Source organism: Pogona vitticeps, chromosome 3, assembly GCF_051106095.1.
Source record: "Pogona vitticeps strain Pit_001003342236 chromosome 3, PviZW2.1, whole genome shotgun sequence".
Taxonomy (NCBI): domain Eukaryota; kingdom Metazoa; phylum Chordata; class Lepidosauria; order Squamata; family Agamidae; genus Pogona; species Pogona vitticeps.
This window is the reverse complement of record NC_135785.1, coordinates 41,797,056-41,819,893: the sequence shown is the minus strand read 5'-3', so window position 1 is coordinate 41,819,893 and position 22,838 is coordinate 41,797,056. Positions and strand designations below refer to the sequence as shown.

General features: G+C 42.0%; 1 protein-coding gene across 12 annotated transcripts in view; it reads left to right on the top strand.

Moving 5' to 3' along the window:
- ST6GAL1 (ST6 beta-galactoside alpha-2,6-sialyltransferase 1) overlaps window positions 1-21,039 on the top strand; it is a 92,753-nt gene extending 71,714 nt beyond the window's left edge. For 10 of the 12 annotated variants that reach the window (XM_072995921.2, XM_020811585.3, XM_020811584.3 and 7 more), the window contains one exon: window positions 12,272-21,039. In XM_072995921.2, the coding sequence (XP_072852022.2) occupies window positions 12,272-12,513 (242 nt within the window). In that variant the 3' untranslated portion in view covers window positions 12,514-21,039. Of the gene's footprint in view, window positions 1-813; window positions 938-12,271 lie in introns of all 12 variants that reach the window. The other 2 variants (XR_013543020.1, XR_002302174.3) reach the window with 1 other exon arrangement.
- The last annotated feature ends 1,799 nt before the right edge of the window (window positions 21,040-22,838 follow it).

Below are 22,838 nucleotides of genomic sequence, written 5' to 3'. Positions count from 1 at the left end.
CCAATTCAGTCCAGCGTTTCTATCATACAACAACCAGTCACTAGCACAACATGACTGCAAATACATCCGCCATCCTCTGTTCCCTAGCAACTGATACATGGTGGCATACCTCCACTGATACTATTGTCCATGACACAGATACAGCAGCAGCTGCTCCCTTCTTTTCAGTTTCTCACAGGACTCTGAGGAATGGGAGGGCCCCATAGCAACTTCCTGTGCCATAAATAACTACTGTAGTTGCCTTTGAAATTCACAGCAAATTTGGCAGTGGCAGCCAAATGTACATGCTTACTGCCAGCAGCAATCCAGATGTGGTGCAGTGGTTTCAAGGGGAACCAGTGCATACCCACTTCCCCAGGAAGTTGCTTCTTCTAGTTTTTAAAGAAACTAGAAATCACGTGAAAATGAACAGAGTGGAAGTCAGGTAGACTGTTTGAGTCTGTTGGTTAAGTCTATGTTTGAAAGTAGTTAACATATAGATAACTCATCTGTCAACTGAAAACAAAACCAGTATATAAATGTGCAACAGGCCAGATATAAATATAATCTGGGCACACACTTTGAGGATATAATGAACCAGCATGTATTAGAGTACCAGTTCTGTATCAGCAAGTTAAGTAATGGTTTTCTTATAAGATGGCTGAGACCCATCCATAACCATAATTCTTATTTATTCTTGTTTCCATAAAAAGTACTAGATTTGTTAATGAAAGGCCATTCTCCTGCTTCCCTCTTTGCTTTATCCTATGATACTCTTTTTAGGTTTTGCCACTTTCCTTCCTTCTATAAGTCCACCTTTTCTCTGATCCATAGGCTAATTTATCAAAACTCAAGAAGATGAAAAAAGACAAGAAAAGGCAATATAACCCAACAGGTTACATAAGATGAAATGGCGTCCCTCCTTACTTTCTGGAATTCTCAACCAATTTACCACCAAGTAAAGCCATGTGTAATCTGTCTCTCCTTTCTGTTACAGTTTCTCTAAATCATGAACAAAGTACAATATGAGCCTCTGTTGTGCCCACTTATCTGGGAGGAGAATGATCAAATATTTCTAAATTTGAGTGATGTTACGACTAGAGATGGGATGAATTAAAAGAAATGGCAAGTCATTTTGATTCATGATTCATCAAGGTTAACAAATGAATGAATACAAATTTAGGAATATTCTTTGATGAATTGATGAATCAACTTGTCTTTGCTTTAAAAGGCTATAAAACTGGCCCACAAGCACCTAGAGACACCATATTTTCAGGGAAGCTTCCTCATATGGTTTTCTACAAATCCAGAGAACTTGGTGAATATTGGGTAATGGGCCACTGAGTTATATAGTCACAAGGAGGACACCCCCAGGAAAGCTCCACCCAGGTATTTAGAGAATCCGGAATCACACTGAAGCTTCCTATGTCTATTCCCCAAAATGCCTGCCAAGTTTGGTGAAGATTGGATATCGGACATCTGAGTTATTCAACCACAAATTGAGTCCCCACAGGATAGTTTACCAAACGGCACAGAAGCCCATGGCATTGAGGGAGTTATATTTGGCCCCAGTAGAATGAGAGGTCTTTGGCACTGAGGTAGCTTGGTTTGTCTCTGGCAGGCACACAGAGGTATGAGGCACTGAGTTTGTCTTCAGCAACATCACATTTGCCAGTGAAGTAGAGTTTCCCCCAGGAGGCAATTAGGTATTTGGCAGCAAAGTAGGCTTTTTGGCCCCATCAGGAACTGAGGCACTTAGCAGCAAAGGAGACCATGGCCCCACTGAGGCAATTGCCAGCAAAGCAGGCTTTTTGACCCCATCGGGCACTGAGGTAGTTGGCAGCAAAGTAGACTGTGGCCCCATCGGGAACTGAGGCACAAGGCAGCAACATAGACTTTTTGCTCTAGTGGGCACTGAGGCACAAGGTACCAACATAGACTTTTTGCCCTATCAGGCACTGAGGCGCAAGGCAGCAACGTAGACTGTAGCCCCATTGGGCACTGTCTACCTAGGCAGGATTACAGATGTGGGATTCGGACATTCCAGGTACCAACATGATTCTTAGCAGATAGGGTGGCATTGGGGGAGGCATTGGTAGTGTAGTGGCAGAAATCTGCCACATGGATGAGCAAGAGGGAGGCATTTGCCATCAAGGTGAGATAAAGACAGTCTCCAAAAAGAACTAAAATGTGCTTTTTTGCCTGCCAGGAAGGGCTAGGGCATCCCTGCCATGTTGGCATTGTGGTGCCTAGACAGGTTTGGGTGGGGCTGGCCCAGCCATGTCGGCATCGGGGCGCCCAGACAGGTTTGGGTGGGGCTGGCCCAGCCATGTTGGCATTGGGTTGCCCGAGGAGGTTAGGACACTGAATTCAACAAACAGTATTTGAGAATCAAACCCAAGGGAGCTGGAATCAGCAGGCAGGCCTTTGGAATGTAGCCCAAGGAAGCTGGAAGGGGCTGCAGGACTTGGCACAAAACATAGCCCAAGGAGGCTGGAATGAACAGCAGGCCTTAAGGTAGCCCTTAGAGTACACCCCTGCCATGACAGGTTTGGGTGGGGCTGGCTGGTGTAGCCCGAGGAAACTGGAAGAGGATGCTGGACTTGAGAACATGGCCCGAGGAGGTGACTGGAATGAACAGGAGCAGGATTTGGGGTAGGGGAGCCCCTGCCACAGCAGTTCTTGAAAATACACTATGTAAATACATATAAATACACATTTCTGAGATGTTTCAGAATAAATGAATCAGTGGATACTGATCCTGCAGATAGGGAGGGACATGTCACACACAGCACATGTAAGGAGGGAGAACACTGGACAGATTTTGGGTGGGGCTGCCCCGGCCATGTTGGAATAGGCACCACCTCAGTGGAAAGATAATGGGCTGGCTTTCCGTGTCTAGTCATGCCGGCCACGTGACTATGGAAAAGTGCCTACAAACAAACACCGGCAATTGGCAGCAAAGCAGGCTTTTTGACCCATTGGGCACTGAGGCAAAAGGCAGGAAATTAGACTGTGGAATTTGAAATAAAGCCCAAGGAGGCTGGACTCATCAGGCAGGACTTAATGTCGCCCTTAGAGTACACCTCTGGAGGCTCATGGTTGGGGACCACTGCTTTAGAGATCTCAAGGTTGCACCATTTCTAATGCCAGTGTGGAAAATGTAGCTTGTTGGAACAACCTTCCCATAAAAGCAGAACAAATGGAAGATGATAGTGTATGGGGAAAAGAGGATTCCAGCCCAGCCTCCTCCATGATGTAAATCAGACTCAGACAGATAGCCCAGTGGAGCATCTGGATTGGATATATAATCTTTTCAACATTACTAGTTTCCTGGTTTTCACTTTTCATCCTGATCACAAAGTGGCCCTCTCTGTCCAAACTGGACTCAGCACGAGAGGCAGGCAGGAGCTGGTCAGAACTTGGCCTAATGAGTCAACTTGACTCAGGAGGCAGGCAGGCAGGAAAGAACTTGGCCCAATGAGCCGACTGGAAACAGCAGCAGGCAAGAGTTGGTCAGAACTTGGCCCAGTGAGCTGACTTGACTCAGCAGGCAGGAGTTTGTCAGAACTTGACTCAATGAGCCAACTGGACTCAGCAGGCAGGACTTGGCCCGAGGTGGCAACTGGACTCAACAGCAGAGAGGAATTCTACAGAATGTGGCCTGCTGAGGCGACTAGAATCAGCAGCTGGACTTCTCACTGAGGGGCAGGTTTACAGCCCCGCAGGCAAATAGGAAGGTCTATTTTTTCTCAGGAGGACTGGTGGGTGGGCAGGCACGTGGGCAGAGAAGCGGGTGCAGGCAGGCAGTGTGTTAAGGGAGAGACTGTCATTGGAACCCTACCTCCTTGGGTTCAGTGAGGGGAAGGCGAACAAGGGAAGATTCACCTTGATGAACAACAGTCTCTCCACAGTAACGGGATCTCAACGTGAGTGGTATGGTCGCGGTATGTCTCTGAGATGAAAAAACACGTGCTTGTTCTGGATGCTGGTGGGGGGCATGGAAAGAAGGTCCATGGCCACATTGAACAACTCTGGCCATATGCCCACTTTCCTAGTCCAGAAATGGACGGGACCTGACTGGGGCGGGTGGGTGGCTCAGCCAGATACTCTCGCACCATTGTCTCTGCCAAATCCTTCTCAGACGCCTGTCTTTTCTCTACGGCAACTGCCAAGATCACCACAGAGCTCCAGTAATGGTGACTAGGGCCTTCACCAGCTGAAGTCCCTGTGGCTCAGGCAAACCACCCTGCCCCTTATGGCCTGAAGTTTCCATCTCCCCACGCAAGTGCCATGCCCCCAATGCCTTGTGGACCTCAATAGAGAGCTTTGTTCTCCGCTCCTTGAGATCTGAGGTGTGTGCTGCCAAGTCCCCCTTGATTCAAGGATCGCACAGGCAAGCTCTGTCCCTGTAGACAGGATGGAGTCGCTTCCGTACACCTGCTTGCAACCTCTTAACCAAAGCCCTGATCTGTGGAAGGAGGGAGGATCCTGGTGCCACAGCAGCTTCCAGGAACTGACTGAGGGCATGAATCAGGGGGATGACCTGTCCCAGGCTTGCTGTATAACCACACAGGATGTCAGTGGTTTCTTGGAAAGACTTGAGCACCTCCACCATCTGGAAGAGGGCCAGTCAATTTGTGATACTGATGCCCACCTCTCTGCCCCCTAGGCAGAATGGGCATGGAGGACATGATGTCCTCCAAAATGGCCTTCCGCTCCACCAAGCGGGACGCCGCGGTGTAGGTGGAGTTCTGCCTGGTGGGCAGGTCTGCCAGAAGAATGTGGGTCTCCTCACCCAACTCCTCCTGCCTCTCACACAGCCAGCGAGCAGCTTTCAGGTTGCGGGAGACGTGGCCCACAAGTTGGTGGCAGTACTGGTGTCTCACGGGTGTTTGCTTCTCACTCGGGCTTGATGTGGCTGCCCAAGCAAAGGGCATCATGCACCACAAGGTGTAATTTGTGCACCATGCATACAATGCCCTCAAAACACGTGTTTCAATGGCGCCAACATGTTCCACCCAGCATCTGTGACCATGTGGCCACAGATGACCTCCCCCTCTTCCATTAGAACTTCAGATTTTTATTTTATTTATTTATTTATTTATTTATTTATTTATTTATTTATTTATTTATTTATTTATTATTCGATTTCTACCCCGCTGCTCTAGACAGAGTCTACTCGGGCCAGCTTACAAAGAAGAATAAAACATTATAAAATACAATCAAATAAGGCATCAAAGTATAAGTAAATCAATCACATAATTATATCAGCATATTAGAAGATCAAGATGGAAAAAAAGCTAAAGAAAAAGGAAAATCAGGTGTTGACTGGAGGGAAGACCTGCCTGAACAGCCAGGTCTTTAAATGACTCTTAAAAACACCCAGCGAGGGTGCCAGGGTGATTTCCGGTGGCAAGGTGTTCCACAGTCGGGGGGCCACTGCCGAGAGGGCCCGGTTTCTTATTCTTTCTTTCCAGGCCTCTCCCTGCGTTAGGCCCCTCAGCTGTCTTTCCTGGCTAAAATGAGTAACTCAGGTAGATCTAGGTGGGAAAAGGCGCTCCACCATGTATCAAGGTCCTAAACCACTTTATAAGTCATCATTAACACTTTGAAGTGGAATTTTGATTTCTATTGCCTAGCTATTGTTAATCTAGCTGCTATTAATAAATTAGTAATTCTTTAGTTATTCGCAAAGGCTTTCATGGCCTGGATCTAATGGTTGTTGTAGGTTTTTCGGGCTCTCTGTTCTGTCCTCTGAAGATGCCGGCCACAGAGACTGGCAAAACATTAGGAAGAACAAACTTCAGAACACGGCCAAAGAGCCCAAAAAACCCACAACAACCAATACTTTTTATCATATTCCACATTTTCCCATATCGATAACAGAGCAATCTCAGGGTTAAATTCTATATCTTTTTCACATACTGTATATCATTTAGTTCTTTAAAAATTCGTTTCCAAAATTTGTACTTTTTCACATTCCCATCTCTAGTTATGACTATGAAGTTTTAAAAGACAATTTCAAAACAAACAAAAATGAAAATTTAGTCTTCAGCTTCCAAGGCATAGAAAATCTGAAGGCCCTCATATTTGAGTCGTATCTTGATGCTCCTACGTTTTTTCTCCATCTTCAAATTTAAGGAAGCCTCTTTTATCATCAGTTCTGGTCATCATTTCTTCCAGCCAATGAACCAATGAAAATGAGATCCTTTTTTTGTCTCACTGAGTGAAAGTGTATAACCAGAAATGATCTGATACTATTTACATGTGCAATTAATTTGAAAATTTATTTAAACCACAGCAGATAAACAGGTTATTAAAGCCATGAAACGACAGCACAACATAAAAGAAATCAATGAAAAATAAATTCATTTCTAAAACTGAGGGACTCGACATTCATTTAAAGCTGTCTACAGGCCAGAAATCTAGCCCAGGAAAATGTAGCTCTTTGTAAACATGAATCACAGGGGAATGGGAAATGTGGAATCTCCTTGAAGGAGTAGTCTAGCTCTGCGAAAGCTTGAAGCATCTTTCAAAGTCAAGGCAAACAAAGGCCTGTAAAGGCTACAGAGGGATCAATATCTGCAAAAGTAAAAATTACATGAGAAAAAGTGAACAAGATCATGACTTGGAGTTTCCTTCTTCCAAGCAGAATTTTTGTTGCAGTGCACCTCTTAATTTTCCTGCATTCTTACTGGCTTCTTTACCTGCACCCCTGGAATTTAGTTCTGTATTGGGAAATTGTGAGAGAAAATGCATTGCACCATTTTTCTTTATTCCCAGAAAGTAAATAATTCCTTTGTCCTGTAGCACATGATGTGACCATAGCTTCTTATCAGGGTACATTCTGGGCCTGGAGCCATTGAAAGGAGCTTATCCATACCGTTCCATTGTCTTCCAACTCGGCCAGAGCATGTTGCCGCAGCAACCATGTATCTCGTCTTTTTCCTCATTCCGTGGTGCAAAAGTCCAGGCTGGGAGAAATCTTCAGCCCTTTTTGCCAATGGGGGAATTGTCATGCCATTTATGAAACCATAGATTTCCTCAATGCCATTCAGTAGGCAAGGCCATCCCAGAGGTTGGTAATGCACAGGTTGGTAACACCTGTAGACCTATCCAAACCACATGTCCATACTTCTTTTGTCCAGTGGGCCCTGAAGGTAGAATCTGATTAACAGTGTTGAGACACTCATCTCCTGTTGTTCTCCCTTTTCCCACCCCCAATTAAGAAAAAAGAAAAACAAGCAGCAGTTAATTGAGGCATGATTGGAGTGTAATGGGTAGAGGAAACTGATGACTTAGTTGGGTGCTATACAACCTATTTTAGATAGGCTTACATTCTCACAAAGAACCTGGTACATATATGGAAGTGCTCCTAAATGCATTTTTGTCTGAGGAAGCATCATCCAATAGCCAGGGTTGCTTTTGACTAGACCTCAGCTTGTTTGCCAGTTGTGACCTTATTCAGAGAGAGTGAAACCTGCTTCCCTAAAACATAGGCAGATTATTTCCAGGCTAGATTACCATTCCACATTTTGTGGGGGGCTGCCTATTATGCACCAGCTGATGGTCAAGAACTGTTAGCTGCTGCATAATGGAGCAACAGAAGAACCCTGTGTGTGAAGGAGAAAATGAATAATATTATACATGTTTTGTACTAACTGTTGGTTCCCTGTACATTTCCAGGCTCAAGTTAAGTTACAAGGTTTAGCCTTTAAAACCCTAAATGTTTTTGGACCATCCTATCAGATGGGCCACCTTCGCCTGCATCAGCTTGCCTATAATTCTGATTGGTTTCTAAGGTCCCACTCTCCTGCCCTTTAGCAGAGGTTATTATGATGACAGGCAGCCCGGCACGGCCTCTTGTGTGATAACACAAGATCCCTTTGTAATAGTCTTCCCAGGTATAGCTATGTGGGACACCTCTTATCAGTCTTTAGAATAGCTTTCGTCTTTTTATTCTGCTGGTACTATTTCTGGCAACTGCTGGTCCTGGTCTTATATTATCTTGGCATTTTACTTCACAATGTTTGAAGCATTTTATTTTCTCTGACCATATCCTTCCTTCCTTCCTTCCTTCCTTCCTTCCTTCCTTCCTTCCTTCCTTCCTTCCTTCCTTCCTTCCTTCCTTCCTTCCTTCCTTCCTTCCTTCCTTCCTTCCTTCCTTCCTTCCTTCCTTCCTTCCTTCCTTTTTCTTATGTATATAAGCATACATACACAAGAAGAGAGTGGAAGGAGAGAGGAAGCAGCTTTATTTGCAACTAAATTATTATTTCTAACAATTATTAGAATTCCACAGGTGTCATTTTATAAAAGCTGTCACAATTGTCTGTTTAGGTTTCACCTGTAGATGGCAGCCTTGTACAAAGCAATGGTTTTCTGTTGCTCAAGCTCTGTCCTAATGTTAAAAAAAGAGAAGTGCCAGAGTTTGGTTCATGTGCGCCTAAAGATGTCTTAGCCCATGACTAGATGCCACCTTGATCAGTTCTGAGTGCTGTGACATGGGGAACAGGCTTTGGCAGAACAACAATCACGGTTGATCTTACATCAGAGTTTCACTCCCCAGTATAAAAACACAAACTAAAAAGCAGACATTTGGCAAGTTTTGACATTTTGACATTTTTTAGAAGAGTAAAATGTAAGTAGAGGAATCATGTCTCATGCCCTAGTATCACACGTTCTGCACCTGTGATGACAGGAATATATTTAGAAAGGCAAGGAAGAAGGAAGGAAAAGTGAGAACGATAGAAAAAGAGAGATTCCTCACTCTTCTCCTGCATTTTGCAAACATTGTAGGGAAAGGTCACTGATGTTTTTCATAATTACACTTTCTGTGAAATTGCTTTAGCTACCTGGACAGAAAACAACATCATTGGATGTGTTTGAGTTACCAAGACATTCAGAACTCTGACTCAGGAAGGGCAACTGAGGCTTTAACCTGGGATGCTAAAAATTAAGATAGCACAAAGAATTCCTGCTGTAAAGTACACACGTACTTTTTGGCATTTGTTGTTAGAAGGATGTGAAGCCACATGTCCTGCATATAGGTACTGCCTCCAGGCACTCTTCTCCGGACAGAAGGAAACATAAAACAGGTGAGCTGGATGCAGAATCAGAATGGCTGTCATGAACTCAGAATGAGGCGTTTCTCCATCTAATGTCTGCATGGCCTAATCGCACATGACCCAAGCTTAACCAAATAAGAGTGAAACTCTAGGCATCAAAGTGGCTGCTTACACTTCTCCACACTGGGATGCGTATACATGTTCCGACAGTGGGTTATGTCTAATGCTGCATTCATGTGAGGAAAAAAATGCTCATTCCTTGTGCCCACCAAAGCTACAAAAATACCTGTCCTGATGGCTAGAAGCAGATTCCCTGAGTCAAGCCCTTGCTCAGATTAAGCCTCTACCATCTTGCCTCTCACACTGTAGCTCTTGGCTCCCATCAGTGAGTTTTCTCAAGGAAAATGGAACAAGTAATTCCTCCATTGAATACAAGTGATAACGTGCACATTGCAGTGCATTGTATTTATTTAGATATTTATTTAAAGTAGTTTTGCACCACCATTTCATTTGGAAGGCTTTGATGTCAATTTCCACATAGTGTCAGTGTGGTAGTTCCTTTCCCCAGGTTTACAAGCTAAAGGGAGTGCAAGAGAAACCAGATGGGGATGGAGGAGGAAGAACCCAAGCTCAGGCATGCATCCTTGATGTTACAGTCCTTACAACAGCTAGCCGGGATGGAAGCAGTTCCGGCAGCTCCCTGAAGCGAAACATGTCTTTAAGCAGATGTAATGAAAATGTCCAGCTTCACTTCTCTGTCCATGCTGTTGGTCCAGGTGTCACTAGGTGGCAAGTCAACAACAACTTCTGACTCACAAAGCAGCCTTGAATATTGAGGTTAATAAAGAGAAGTTTTTTTTCAAGAGGGAGTTTCTTAAGGGAAACCCCTCCTAGGGGGCAGTGTTGCTTCAGCTAAGGAGTTCAGTAATATTGTAATTTCTCTACAAACCTTGCTTTTCTTATGAGAAAACGGAAGCAGAGTTATCGTACTATTTGTCCTCACTCTGAACAAAGAGGGTGCCCTCACAAGATACAGAAGAAAAAGGAGAAGTTGGAATTTTTACTTTGTGGGCTAAAATTAACAAAAAGGCTGAGAGATTTTGTGCAGGGCAGGGCAAAAAGTAGTGTTGCATTTTACAAAGATAATGGCTGAAATCCTGTTTAGTTACACCTGCATAACTCAAAGTTGAACAAGTGGTTGTGAAATTCACACCAAGGCATTTCTGCAGGCCAAGTTTCATAGTTATACAGTTAGTTGTTTAATCAGACACATGACTTGTGTGGGTGTAACTCTGTGAATTTTGACAAGCATAACGTTACACTGTACTAATTACAATAGGATTTCAGCCACTTTATTTCTACAATGGTGGTGGCGGTGGTGGTGGTGGTGATGATGATGATGATATGCTAGCAGGTGGTAAGATGTCATATCAATGTTTGTGGTGTATTTACACCTCACCTACCTTAGTTTCCTCCATTGCTGATCCTGAGTGAGAGGTTGCTTATGCCTGATCACATGAAAGCTGTACACAGGCATTCATACATTCAGTTTATCTGTTTATCACATTTGTTTGCTATCCCTTACTCTGAAGATTTCAAGTATCAGTCATAAATTGAGTCCTGCAGTGATTTCCTGGCTAAGTATTGAGCCTCAACAGATCTCTTTGCTTCAAAGGGGGGGCTAGCATTCAGATTGTAAATCAGGAAGTGAGAACTACTATATAAATTGAAGAGATTTATATTTTCCAATCATTGCTTTTATATGCTACCAAGTAACTTTTGATATGGTAACTCTCATAGATAGACTTCAGGATATATGAGAGATTTGTGGAGTGATTTACTATTGCCACTTCTCAGTGAATTTCCATGAATGAACAGGGATTTGAACCAAGATTTCCTAAATCCTAATCTGACACTGTCCACTAGATCGAATTGGCTCTCAACATACAATTAGAACATTAGAGCATACAATTAAAATGAGCTTTTAAAGTAGGGGGTTTGTTTGGGTAAGGACTTAGTTGCAAATGAGGCATTGGAAGGAACTCTGGTTGTGTATCTCACCAGCTGCTAACCAGAATCAGACTTCCTAATCGTAGGATAAGAAATTCTTGATTTAGAAACCTGGGACTCTAGATTGTAGAGTGAGACTAACCATAAACCAGAATAATTTAGAGGTGTTTTTTTTTTCATGTGAATGACAGCTTTTCTGGGGATGGCAGATGGATTTGAGACATAGCTGTGAAGGTCCAAAGCAAGCAGCTGGATACTTACTGTTTCAGAAATGTCTCCTCTTTTTATCCTCATTCTACCCTTAGTCTCAATAGTTCAAACTAGGATGAAATTCTTGAAATGAGAACATTAAGCTTTTTCAAGGCAGTGTTAGATTACAACATTTGGAAAGGAAGAAATAGCTAACCTCAATTATATTTATAGAGAGATCCTTCAACTCCTTTGTCATAAGAGGAGCAAAACCCAGTATGTCTTCTTAATTCCCTGGCATCCTCACATCTTTCCACAGAAATGATTTGGCTAATTAGTATTTCCTAAGAATAGGGAAGCATTTCATTTTGCTTTTTGTTTTGAGAAAGGCTTAATAAAGTCACATCTATTATCAATATACAAACTGAAAACAAGAAAACATCTCATGCCATTCCTCATTTTCTTCAGCATAGAATTTTGTGGACTGAAACCTACATCATCAGTTGCAAAATGAAAAGCAGAATGTAGTTAGAGTACTCTTTATTCTCATAATTCTGTAGTGCAGTTCCCAGAGCTAAAAAATGTATACAAAATATGTTCATCAGAGCAAAGCAAAATGTGTACATTACATGGGAAAGGGAACACACAAAACATCATTAAAGGAATGAAAACATTTTGCAAAAATACGTTTGTGAGGAAAAATTGTGTCCAAGAATGTCTATATTTGAATCAAGGCAGATACAAATTATAGATTTTTAAAAATAGAATAAAAAACTATTGTAAAATGAAAACAAAGAGTCCAAACTAAAGAAATGGGGGGGGGGAGAGAGAGAGAGAGAGAAATCCGCAGCTTCACACACACACACACACACACACACACACACACACACACACACACACACACACACACACACACACACACACACACACACACACTTTTCCTGGTCATCTGAACTCTTTGTCTCCATGTGTAATGTACAGTCTTATTATCTGTAATTTCTCTCTCTCTCTTGCCTCCTTTGCAGGTATAGTTCTCATGATGAACTTCTGTGATGAAGTCGATGTTTACGAATTTCTTCCTTCCAAAAGACGAACAGACATTTGTCATTATTACCAGAAGTTCTTTGACCAAGCCTGCACTATGGGCGCCTACCACCCACTGCTCTTTGAGAAAAACATGATAAAGCACCTTAATCGAGGAAAAGATGAAGACATTTATAATTACGGAAAAGTGACTCTGACTGGCTTAAGGAATATACAGTGTTAGAAGTGTGGTTCCCTCATTCTGGGCTTGGAAAGCCTTGAATCACAAGGCACTTTAAAAAAAATATTTTTTTTTTTATAAAGGACCTGCCAATAAGTGAGTAGGTTGTTAACAATAAGCAATTCATCTGTTCAATATGCCTTAATTAATAGCTGGAGGATATATCAGAGTCATGTAGCATTTAGTCACACAGGTCCTGTAAATGACTGCAGCTGTACAGCACATAGTATCTTTGATGAAGAACCTGGTGTTCAAAAATCCAGAATTACATTTCTAGCCCATATGACTGCATCAGAAAACAAAAACAATAGAAAATATATAGACAATTTCTTCTTAAGGGTAAATACAAAGAGCCTCCAATTGAACCTTTTACTGCGGAAGAACTGCTTGGTTCCTGTATCCCAGAATACTCCAGGAATGCTTACAGACAAACTTGTACTTTTTTTAAAAAATCGTGCCATTTAATTTGGTATTAGACAGAGAATTTTACATCTGGACAATCTTAGTTTGATTCTTTCCCCTCCCTTCAAGGATCATAGAGTTTCTAGGTATTTTGGTGTAAAATTAAATTTTCATGTATGTATGCAATGATAGGTGTATCTGGAAGGTGATGCTGACCAGCAATGCCAGCATAAGCTTTCCCAGGCTCTCCATGACACAGAACATTATGGGGAGGGAAAGATGAGGTGGCGGCAAGTGGAAGCACTGCCCCCCCCGTACTGCCGCTGCCTCCCCACCTCTGTAGCGTGGCCACTTCTCAGATAGTTGTGTGACCTTCAAGGCCAGGCATTAATCACATAGCCTGTTGAGAAATGGTCACCCTACTGAGTGTAGGAAAGAGCTAGAAAAAAGGTTGGCAACTCAAGTGGGAGGAAGCAGGTGAGGCTGTGCTGCTGCCTCTAGTTCTTCAGTGCCTGCAGTGACCCCCTCACTCTGGCTAATGGCCAGCCTGGCCCTGGTGGACAAGATGGCCAGTGAGTAAAGCAGGCTTCCTCTGCCTGTCAGCATCTACTGCTGGTTGTTGCGTATCAGGACATGGACAAAGTCAAAACTGACAAATCAATGATCTGAGCAGAGCTTGGAAATCTTGAGGTACCAGTTTCTTGCAATGTTACCTCTCTTTATTGTTATTATTATTGTTATTGTTATTATTATTATTGAAAATGCAACGCAATTACATTTCAAAAATAACAGTGAGAACGGCATTGCTTGTTTTGATTTTCTAGTTGCGTTTTAGAAGCCTATTGAATGAGAGTTGTCACATTTTGTCAAGTCTCTTAACAATCTTTTAATGTCTTCCCCCATCCCATAATGGAAAAATAATGAGTAATGCAACATTATTTCTTAGACATTGTAACAAGTAAAAGCAATCAGTTATTAGAAGCACTGTAAAAATTAAGGAATATAATGATTAGTGGGAACAACTAATATTTCAAAAGCAATTTCCAGGTTCTTGTCCTAAATTAAAAGATCAAGGGCCATAGGATGAAAAGCAGGAGAGTAATCAGAGCTGGGTTATAGACTCTAAGGATATAATTAAGATTCACAAGATTTTTCATTCTTGGTGATGGTTCAAATCTTGCCATGCTGAGACCCTTCATCAAGATCTCCTTGCTTCTCACAAAAACAATAGCTCTTCCTTCCTTCCTTCCTTCCTTCCTTCCTTCCTTCCTTCCTTCCTTCCTTCCTTCCTTCCTTCCTTCCTTCCTTCCTTCCTTCCTTCCTTCCTTCCTTCCTTCCTTCCTTCCTTCCCCATTGTTATGCACAGGAAACTGCCAAATTCTGCACAGCTTTCTGCTGAATTCTGTGTAGGAAAGGTGTTATTCTATGTAGCAATCATAACAGCTCGTCACAGCATGACATTTCTTCTAGAATGAATGACCACTATACTTTCCATGAGATTTTTCTGGAATTACCAAAAGAAAAAAAGTATTGTGCAGAAAAATCTCACTACAGGAAGAAAGGAGTATTTTTTTTCTTCAAGAGTGAGAGAGCCTGTGATGGTCATGACTCTAGTAAGCTCCTTTTTGTGACAGAAAATCAAGACTGACTGGGAAAAAGCAGTAGCATAGCTGGAATCAGGTCAAATAGTGGTGCAGGGCAAGACTCTGATTGGCTATCACATGTGCCACAAAGTAATGAACCAGTTGTAAGGCACTTAATCTCCAGAGTGGAGATTAAGTGACCTAGATGTTGGATTAATGAAACCCCATTATCTCAATAGTTGCAGTCCCCTAACTGCATGGCTACATGTTCACCACCCCAGAAGCAAATGCATAGGTAGCAAAGGTGGTTGCAGCAGAAGTAGTATAGTAGTACAGTGGATCATTTTGAGGAGAAAGGCGGTGTGAAAATATTTTAAAGAAAGAAAATGCCAGCACTATATCTTGGCACCTTACACTCTCATAGATACCTGCCTTTCTTATGATTACTAATAGAAGTAGAATAAATGTTGCAAAATAAAATACACATATTTGTTTCATTTACATGATATTTGCATGGTACAGAATCCAGATGTTCTTGGCATGAGATTTGAAAGGTAGTGTTTTGTTTTGTTTTTTGGCTATACTCACTTGTATATGAGGAGGCCCATCTCTCCCTTTTCCCTCCTGCAGTTCTACCCCTGGACTAAAAAATTCCTTATTTCATGACCTGTGTCAAAATGTGGGAAAATAACATGCAAGTGAACAAGTTTGTGATAATTTTTGTGGACTGTGTATGTCCTTCTGACACTAATGTTTGAGTTTTGTGGTTGCAGAGTTCAGTGTTCACTATGTTTGATACCTCTTTGTATGTGGAAATGAAAGTAGTGCATGTATTATAGGAATCCACAGGGAGCTGAAGAAGTTCACGTCCCAGTCGTACTGAACTGACATCACAGTTGCCAGTATTGGTGCCAAACCGTAGGATACCCAATGTGCTACAACTCATTTATAGTACTTCAGATATCTCTCAAAAACAATTGCATTGCAATCTTGTAAAAAGTTAAGAACCATTCTTTTGCTTAAAAAATGCTCCAAATTCTATGCATCTGGTCTGGATAACCCTGAAGATGGATCTTTGGTTTTAGTAAAAAAAAATCCTACGAAGGTCATTATTTTCATATTTTGCTTGCAAGAACATGGTCACTGAGTGAAGGTTTTTCTTCATGGTGAGCTGGATAACTATTGCAGTACATTTGATATCATAGAATTACATGGTTTGAAGAGACCAAAACTCCTCTTATTCAGTCCTGTTCTCTAAAGCAGGAGCACTGTCATCTCTCTCCTTCTGTCCCACCTACTGTACCAGTGCAAGCAGATGCATCCATAAAATATACCAAATTACCTAGCTCCAGGTGACTTAATCTAGAAAAGTTTTCACTTTTAGTGGTACATGCAATATGGCAGTTCATGCACTACAGTGGACCCTCAACCTACAGAATTAATCCGTATTGGAACGGTGTCCATAGGTTGAAAAGTCTGTAGGTCAAAAATGCATTTCCCATAGGAATGCATTGAAAACCATTTAATCAGTTCCAGCCCAAGGACCCCCCCCCACAAACAATTTAAAATAAAATTTTAAAAAATTAACCTGACCTTTTTGAAGCCTTCCTGAGGGCTTTGGCGCCGCTGCCAGAGGCCTCTTGGAGTGCCCCCACCAATGCAGGCTTTCCCAGGGTGGACCGGGCCTACCAGGGGAGGGCTTTCCCCAGTAGGCCTGGTCTACTGCCCAGGAAAGCCTGGTAGACCGGGCCTACCAGGGGAGGGCTTACCCCGGTAGGCCCAGTCTACTCCCCTGGCTTTCCCGGGCAGTAGAAGGGGCATACTGGGGGAAGCCCTCCCCTGGTAGGCCCTGTCCATCTTGGGAAAGCCTGCGTCAGTGGGGGGGGGAACCTCCGGAGACTTTCCCCACCGCCATGGGAGGCTTCTCGGAGGTCCTCCGCCACTGCCGATAGTGCCTCTGAAGCACTATTGGGGGGGGGACCACTGAGATGCCTCCCATGGTGGCAGAGAAGCCCTGGGAGGCATCCGGAGGTCCCCTGCCGCCACCACTGCCAGGAACCAAGCCACACCGGACGATCCCGGCCATGCTCGGACTCCTAGGAGCAGCTCGGCTCCCGGCGGCGGCGGTGGCGGGGGACTTCTGGATGCCTTCCAGAGCTTCTCTGCCACCATGAGAGGCATCTCGGAACACCCCCCCCAACACTGATAGTGCTGCACTATCAGCGGTGGGGGGGGGGGACCTCCGAGATGCCTCCCATGGCAGCAGAGAAGCCGTGGAAGTCATCTGGAAGCAGATCGGCAGCCTACAGACTGGAAGGGGGAGGCAGGGAAAGTGCCACATTTGAATTTGGCGCTTTTCCCGCCTCCCTCTTCTGATCTGTAGGTCAATTCTTCGGCCGCAAGTTGAAGTGAAACTTTGCAGCCAGAGAAGTCTGTAGGTCGAAAAGTTTGTAAGTGGAGCCATACATAAGTCGAGACTCCACTGTCCTTTTCAAAGTTCTTATCAATAGTTATCAGGTAGGAGCTTACTCTCTCTTTTTGTACCAAGCAATTCTCTGTTATTGTTGTCTATTTGTTTTCTATTTTCATTCTTATTAAACTCAAATGGGTAAGAGAAGATTTCTTCTCAGGCTCCAAGGTGGCATGAGGGGGGTCAATGCTGGAGCTTCCCCAGTGAATAATGGGCTTGTGTATCAAGCATCTGGCCCATGAAACGTCCCATTTAAGGATATGCTACTGTCAGAAATACTATAGTTACACAGAAAGAGCTTTCCATGACCACCAAAGATCCTCCAGGGTGGACACAGTCCTTCCCTAGCTTTGAACTTTCCACAGAAAAGGAGGCATTTCTTTCCCTCTTCCTTCCTTTTCCTGCTACAGTATTATTTTCAGAAAGTGAGCAAGCTACACAGTCCCAGTTCACCCACATACACATCAGAGGAAGAGATTGGTAAAACATTTCTGAGTATACCTGGAAAACCCTAGCAAGAGTCACCATAAGTCAGAATTGACTTGAAAGCACATTATATGTCATATATAGTGAAGGAAGCAAATGTAAATCATTTGTGCTTCACTCATTATCCCATTGTTTGCCTCTCCAGTGACAACAATTATAGTCACGTCATAGAACTAAGCACTAGCAGTCCTGCTCTTTGATGGGGTGCCATCTTAAGCTCTGGTTGCTTCCTGTTTTTATCCTTGCATGTTATCAGAAACTAATTCTTGATAAATGTGACAGTATGTGTAGTCCAGACACATAGTTATTTGAAAATTATGACAGTGTTTTTAGTAGACAGAGGGGAAAATCTGCCTTTAGATATTGATTAATCATAAATCTTAAGTAAATAATTTTGAGTAAAAATGATTAGGGTTTTGCTGAAATCAGATGCATTTGTTCAAAGGTAATATCTACTCCCTCCTTTGTAAAGTGGTAAAAATCATGCTGTTTACTAATGTATAACTTTTAAAAGAATGTACGTGTGCTAAGTCTGACTCTCAATCCCTGCCAGAGCTCAAAAACTGTGAAGTCTTGATGTCTGTAACTGGGCAGGGATTTTCGCACCTTAAGGTGTGTATCTTCAGCTTATTTTGCTTAAAAAACTGATTTATATTAATTAATTAAAATCTGTTTGTACCCAACAATATCATCTTGAAGAAGGTCTTCCTTAGCCAGAACACAATGCTGGAGGTTCATTTCTCAAAAGGATTCTAGGCAACTCCGCATGGCACTTTTCTCTGCAGCTCGGCCTAAACCTTTAAATGTTTGAAAGAATAAGAAAGAGAGAGAGAATATCTCATGAGCAAAATAAGAGGGGCAACCGTGAGAACAGAGTTAGAGAAAAACCTGTGGGGAAGAGCACTGGGGTGGTGTAACTAAGAGTGTGAGTAGGTGGCCAAATTATCCCTGCTTGGAACAGGATAGATCATGATATATAGTTAATTTAATGTGGGGAATCTTTGCATCTATGTGCAAGAATCAACTGCATTAAATCACTAGCAACCCTATTTGGCCCTTCTTTCCATTTAGAGAAAAGGTAGGGGAAAACCAACGAAAAGTTCTCCTCCTCTCTCCTCCTCTGTACTTTGCTTAAGCTGCTTTATGGTATTGGGAAACTGAAGGCTTCCTCTCACTCCCTGTTGGAGGGAGAATGAGAGAGGAAGTTTTCATTTTAGCACGGCCTTATAAGTGTTTTTTTAAAAAAAACCAAAACAAAAGAACAAGAACCTTTGCATCCTGTATCTCCCCCTTCAGGGAAGACCAGGAAGAACCTTTTAATTTCTCAAGTTCATGAAATGCTTAAGCAAAGGAATAGATTAAGCCATCCACTTTGGTTCTGTGCTAGTAGTCACACATGCTGGAATCAAATGAAAATGGAGCACTTCTAACTACACAAAATAAAAAAAAAATGGTAGCCCCTGACAGGGTGCCAAAAAAAAAAAAAAAAAGGTGGGTTGACATGGATCAGGAATGGGCTGGTTTGCACATCACATGGTTGCCAGAAAAGGAGCAAACCAGCCCATCCCCAGAATGAACCAAATTGTGGGACAAATCTTTATCTAGTCACACCCTAAATTGTTTCTAACCCATGTAAAGCTTATACAGTACTTCTAATCATAGGTACAAACTATTTGCTAAACTTCTGTCTTTCATTAGGCCCATTTCCTCTTATATTAACTTGATTAAATGTTAGATCTGGCTATCTGTCTGTAATTCAGTATTCAGGATTCTATCTCGTTGCATCCTCTTGTCTTTATATATCTGTTGTCGTCCATGTGAACTGAATAATCTGCTTTCTGTGGGGTGTTTTGACATGTTTATTCTATCATTTCCATGGCTCCTTCCTTGTCCTTTCAATGCTCCCTCGACAGTTCTCATAGACATAGTCTTGGACTTCCCCTTTCTCACCTGATTGCTGGGTGGTCTCATTCATTCATTCTGAAGGTTAAATTTTTTTATTCTGCAGATCATTCTGAATAAAGCTGAAGTCAGGTTGTACTCTTGCTTCCAAACCTGTCTTCCTCCACCTCAAACTGGCCTTTCCCCCCCCAACCCTCCTGCCTGCACTGCCATCTCTAATCTCCCTGATTGATATCTCAACATGATGATGGTGAGGAGTATTTCCTCCACTGGAGTTCTTCATCATTTCTCTGTGACTTCTGAGTGATGATCTCAGAGCCAACTTTTACTTTTCCTTTCCTTTCCAAACATTTTACACACATTGGGAGCCATAGTTATTCATAGTTCCACTGCCATATTCAGCCACTCAAGCATGAAGACTATAATCAGGGAAGCAGACCTAAGTTCTCTGTGTTCCCCACACTATCTCCCTGTTTCCCACTCAGTTTGTCCAGCACACTGTTCCCTTGGGATGGTAGTCCAGCCAAACCACTTTCTTCTCTACCTTCAAATCCCTTTTCTCACACATTTCTTCTTAATAATGTCCTCCTTTGCTGTTCCTGGCTATTGGCTAAACCTTGCCCATGTTTACCACTATAATGTACATTTACTATAAAAGTAAAGTATATTTACTATTATGTACTTTTCCTATTACTATTTTCAGTATTATACTCTCCATCTAATCTTTGGATTAAGTTCATGTCCAGTTCCTTGACAGAACCCTAATATTGGCTCAAATATGGTTAATAGTGTAAGTCCAAGGGTAATTTTTTGTCCATTCAATCCTGGTAAACAAAGTGCTGCTGTTACGATTTTCAGAGTTGCAAGCACATGGAGGCTGGTACATTAGAGGTGCATACCCCAAAACTAATTACCAGGGGAGGAACAGATAGAAATTTTCAGTTTGTTATATGATGCAAACAGGATTTCAGCTACTGCTCAGTGGTAATAATAGCCCAATACTGTAGTCTCGTTGGATTGCTTTAGGCAGCTCATTCCATGGATTTAAGAGGATTTGTAGGAGAGGACTTTGTACAGGTTCCATTCACATACGTACATCGAAAGAACATGCGAGGTACAAGCACAGGTTAGCCTCACCCTGCATACTCCTTGTGTCATTAAAGGGAGGCAAGACTAAACCATGGAACACGGGCCTTACATGTTCTTTCAACATGTGGGGTCATTTGTGTCTGAAATCCCCTACAGTAGCAGAATCAGAAGTCTTCCTGTGAAGAGCATTCAAATGCCAGTATGAATGTCTACAGAAAAGGAATTTCTGTCTAGCTTTTTGGCTTTTTGTGAAGACAGTTTTATGATGGTGTAAATCTGACAACACAGCTCAGGTCAGTGGAAGTATTCCCGTCATTTAAATTCAGACTTGATTTGAAAATAATTGCCTGTATTTCACAGTTGCTCTAGAATATGTTATTTGGAATAATCACTCTTTTGTTTCCAAGGTGTCTCATTGTCAGTTTTATGTACTTGTACAAAATTTTATTAAGAAGTGGTTGCATTTTTTAAAAAAATGAAGTGAAAACACAAAACCTCAAATAACTGGATTTGTCAACATTGATTATTCAAATTGTATGCAATAATCCTGATGGTTTGCAAAAAATGTAAAATCTGTAATAAAGATTTTTGTAAAGTGATCATTTTTATTTATTAATCCATGCCAATCAATTTTATTGTTAAGTTTTGACTATACTTTTTGTATAGTATTCATTATACTTTTTGTCCTTTTCAATTTCAATAGCCAAGTAGGTTGGCCATAGCCATGTAGGACTCCTGTCTTGATCTAAATTTGCATTCTGAAAGCTTCCTGCCAAAAATTAATTTCTGAGCAGTTTGATTTCAACCATGTAAACAAAGCACATGGAATTCATCCGATTACCGGTCCCAATTATAGTAGCGACAATAAACCAACAGACTTAACACATGTGTTGACTTACCATGCAGTGGTTGATTCAGTGGATCTGCTTATGCTGAGGCCACAGTCTATGGCATTAGGTCCACATTATGTGAATTGTCCATTTATTTATTTATTTATTTATTTATTTATTTATTTATTTATTTATTTATTTATTTATTTATTTATTTATTTATTTATTTATTTAACTTTTATGCCACCCACACTACCCAAAGGTCTCTGGGCAGCTTACAACAATTAAAATACAGTTAAAAAATAAAACGATTAAAATACAATTAAAATATATACTCTAAAAATTGCAGTCAGGACTCACAGTTGATATTATTTCAATTAAAAGGCTTCTGGAACAGGAAGGTTTTGACCTGGCACTGACATGTCATCAGCGTCGGCGCCAGACGAATCTCAATTGGGATGGCGTTCCATAGTCTGGGGGCAGCTGCCGAAAAGGCCCTTTGTCTACAAGCCATCCCTCTTACCTCCTTGAGGGACGGCTCTTTCAAAAGGGTCCCCTGGGTGGATCTTAACCGCCAGGTAGGCTCATATGGAAGGAGGTCAACTTAAGTGACCTTTGCCTTTATGTAGCCAAGAAACATCTTGGTTGCTCTCAAAGTAGGCTTTGCTTAGTAGCAATAGAGTGCAAGAGTGATAGGCCACAAAAATCTATTCAGTCCTTGGCTTCTAGAGGTAGTATTTAACTATCTTCCTTTCCAAGTCATAGAATCCCTTTCTCTTGACATTGTTTGGCTACTATCATCTCCAGTTGAATCTTCCTCTTCAACCTCAGGAAGTAGTAGAGGATGTGTCTCCTGCATGATGCTTTCTCAACTTCTGCTCTGCCTTTTTTCTGAAGCAAGAGGTGGTATCCCTGGGTGACTGCAGAAGCATTTTGTGAGTTCTCTTTGGTAGTAATATGACCCTCTAAAGTAGCTGAGCACAGGCTTTTTCTTTAAAAAATATTTCTAGTAACAAATGAAGAATGTATTCACATGGATGATTGTTGCTGGATGTTACATGCAACCACTGTGTATTACACAAGGATCTAGTCTTTGAGTACAGCTTGGCTGATAGTGAGAAAGTATCAGTTGCCAGTCTGGAGGTTCAATCAAGAAAATACAGCAGTACACCTGACTGCATCTAACAAAAGACTTCCTGTGAATTCCAACTCTGGTTCCCTTGTGTCAAAAGACCTTCTCATCACCTGGCCTCATGATGACTCAGAATGAGCCAACTGTATTTTCTACTATCATCTAGGTCTGTTGACAAAAGGAACAAAGAATGTGTAATTCTTCATCTTAAAGGTTCCATAAAAATTTTGATTGATCACCTCCTATCCTTTCTGCAGGGCTCACCTCTGTGTTCTTAACCTTACGGAGTGCCTGGACATTTCAGGAATGTATTGCTTATGCCCACTGGCATTAAATTCTTTGCTGTACATCTCAGCAGTGAATTGGTGGTTAATTAAGTCAACATAGTAATTTGTTGTCAAGCACGAGTCACATGATTTTGTATGCAATAACAA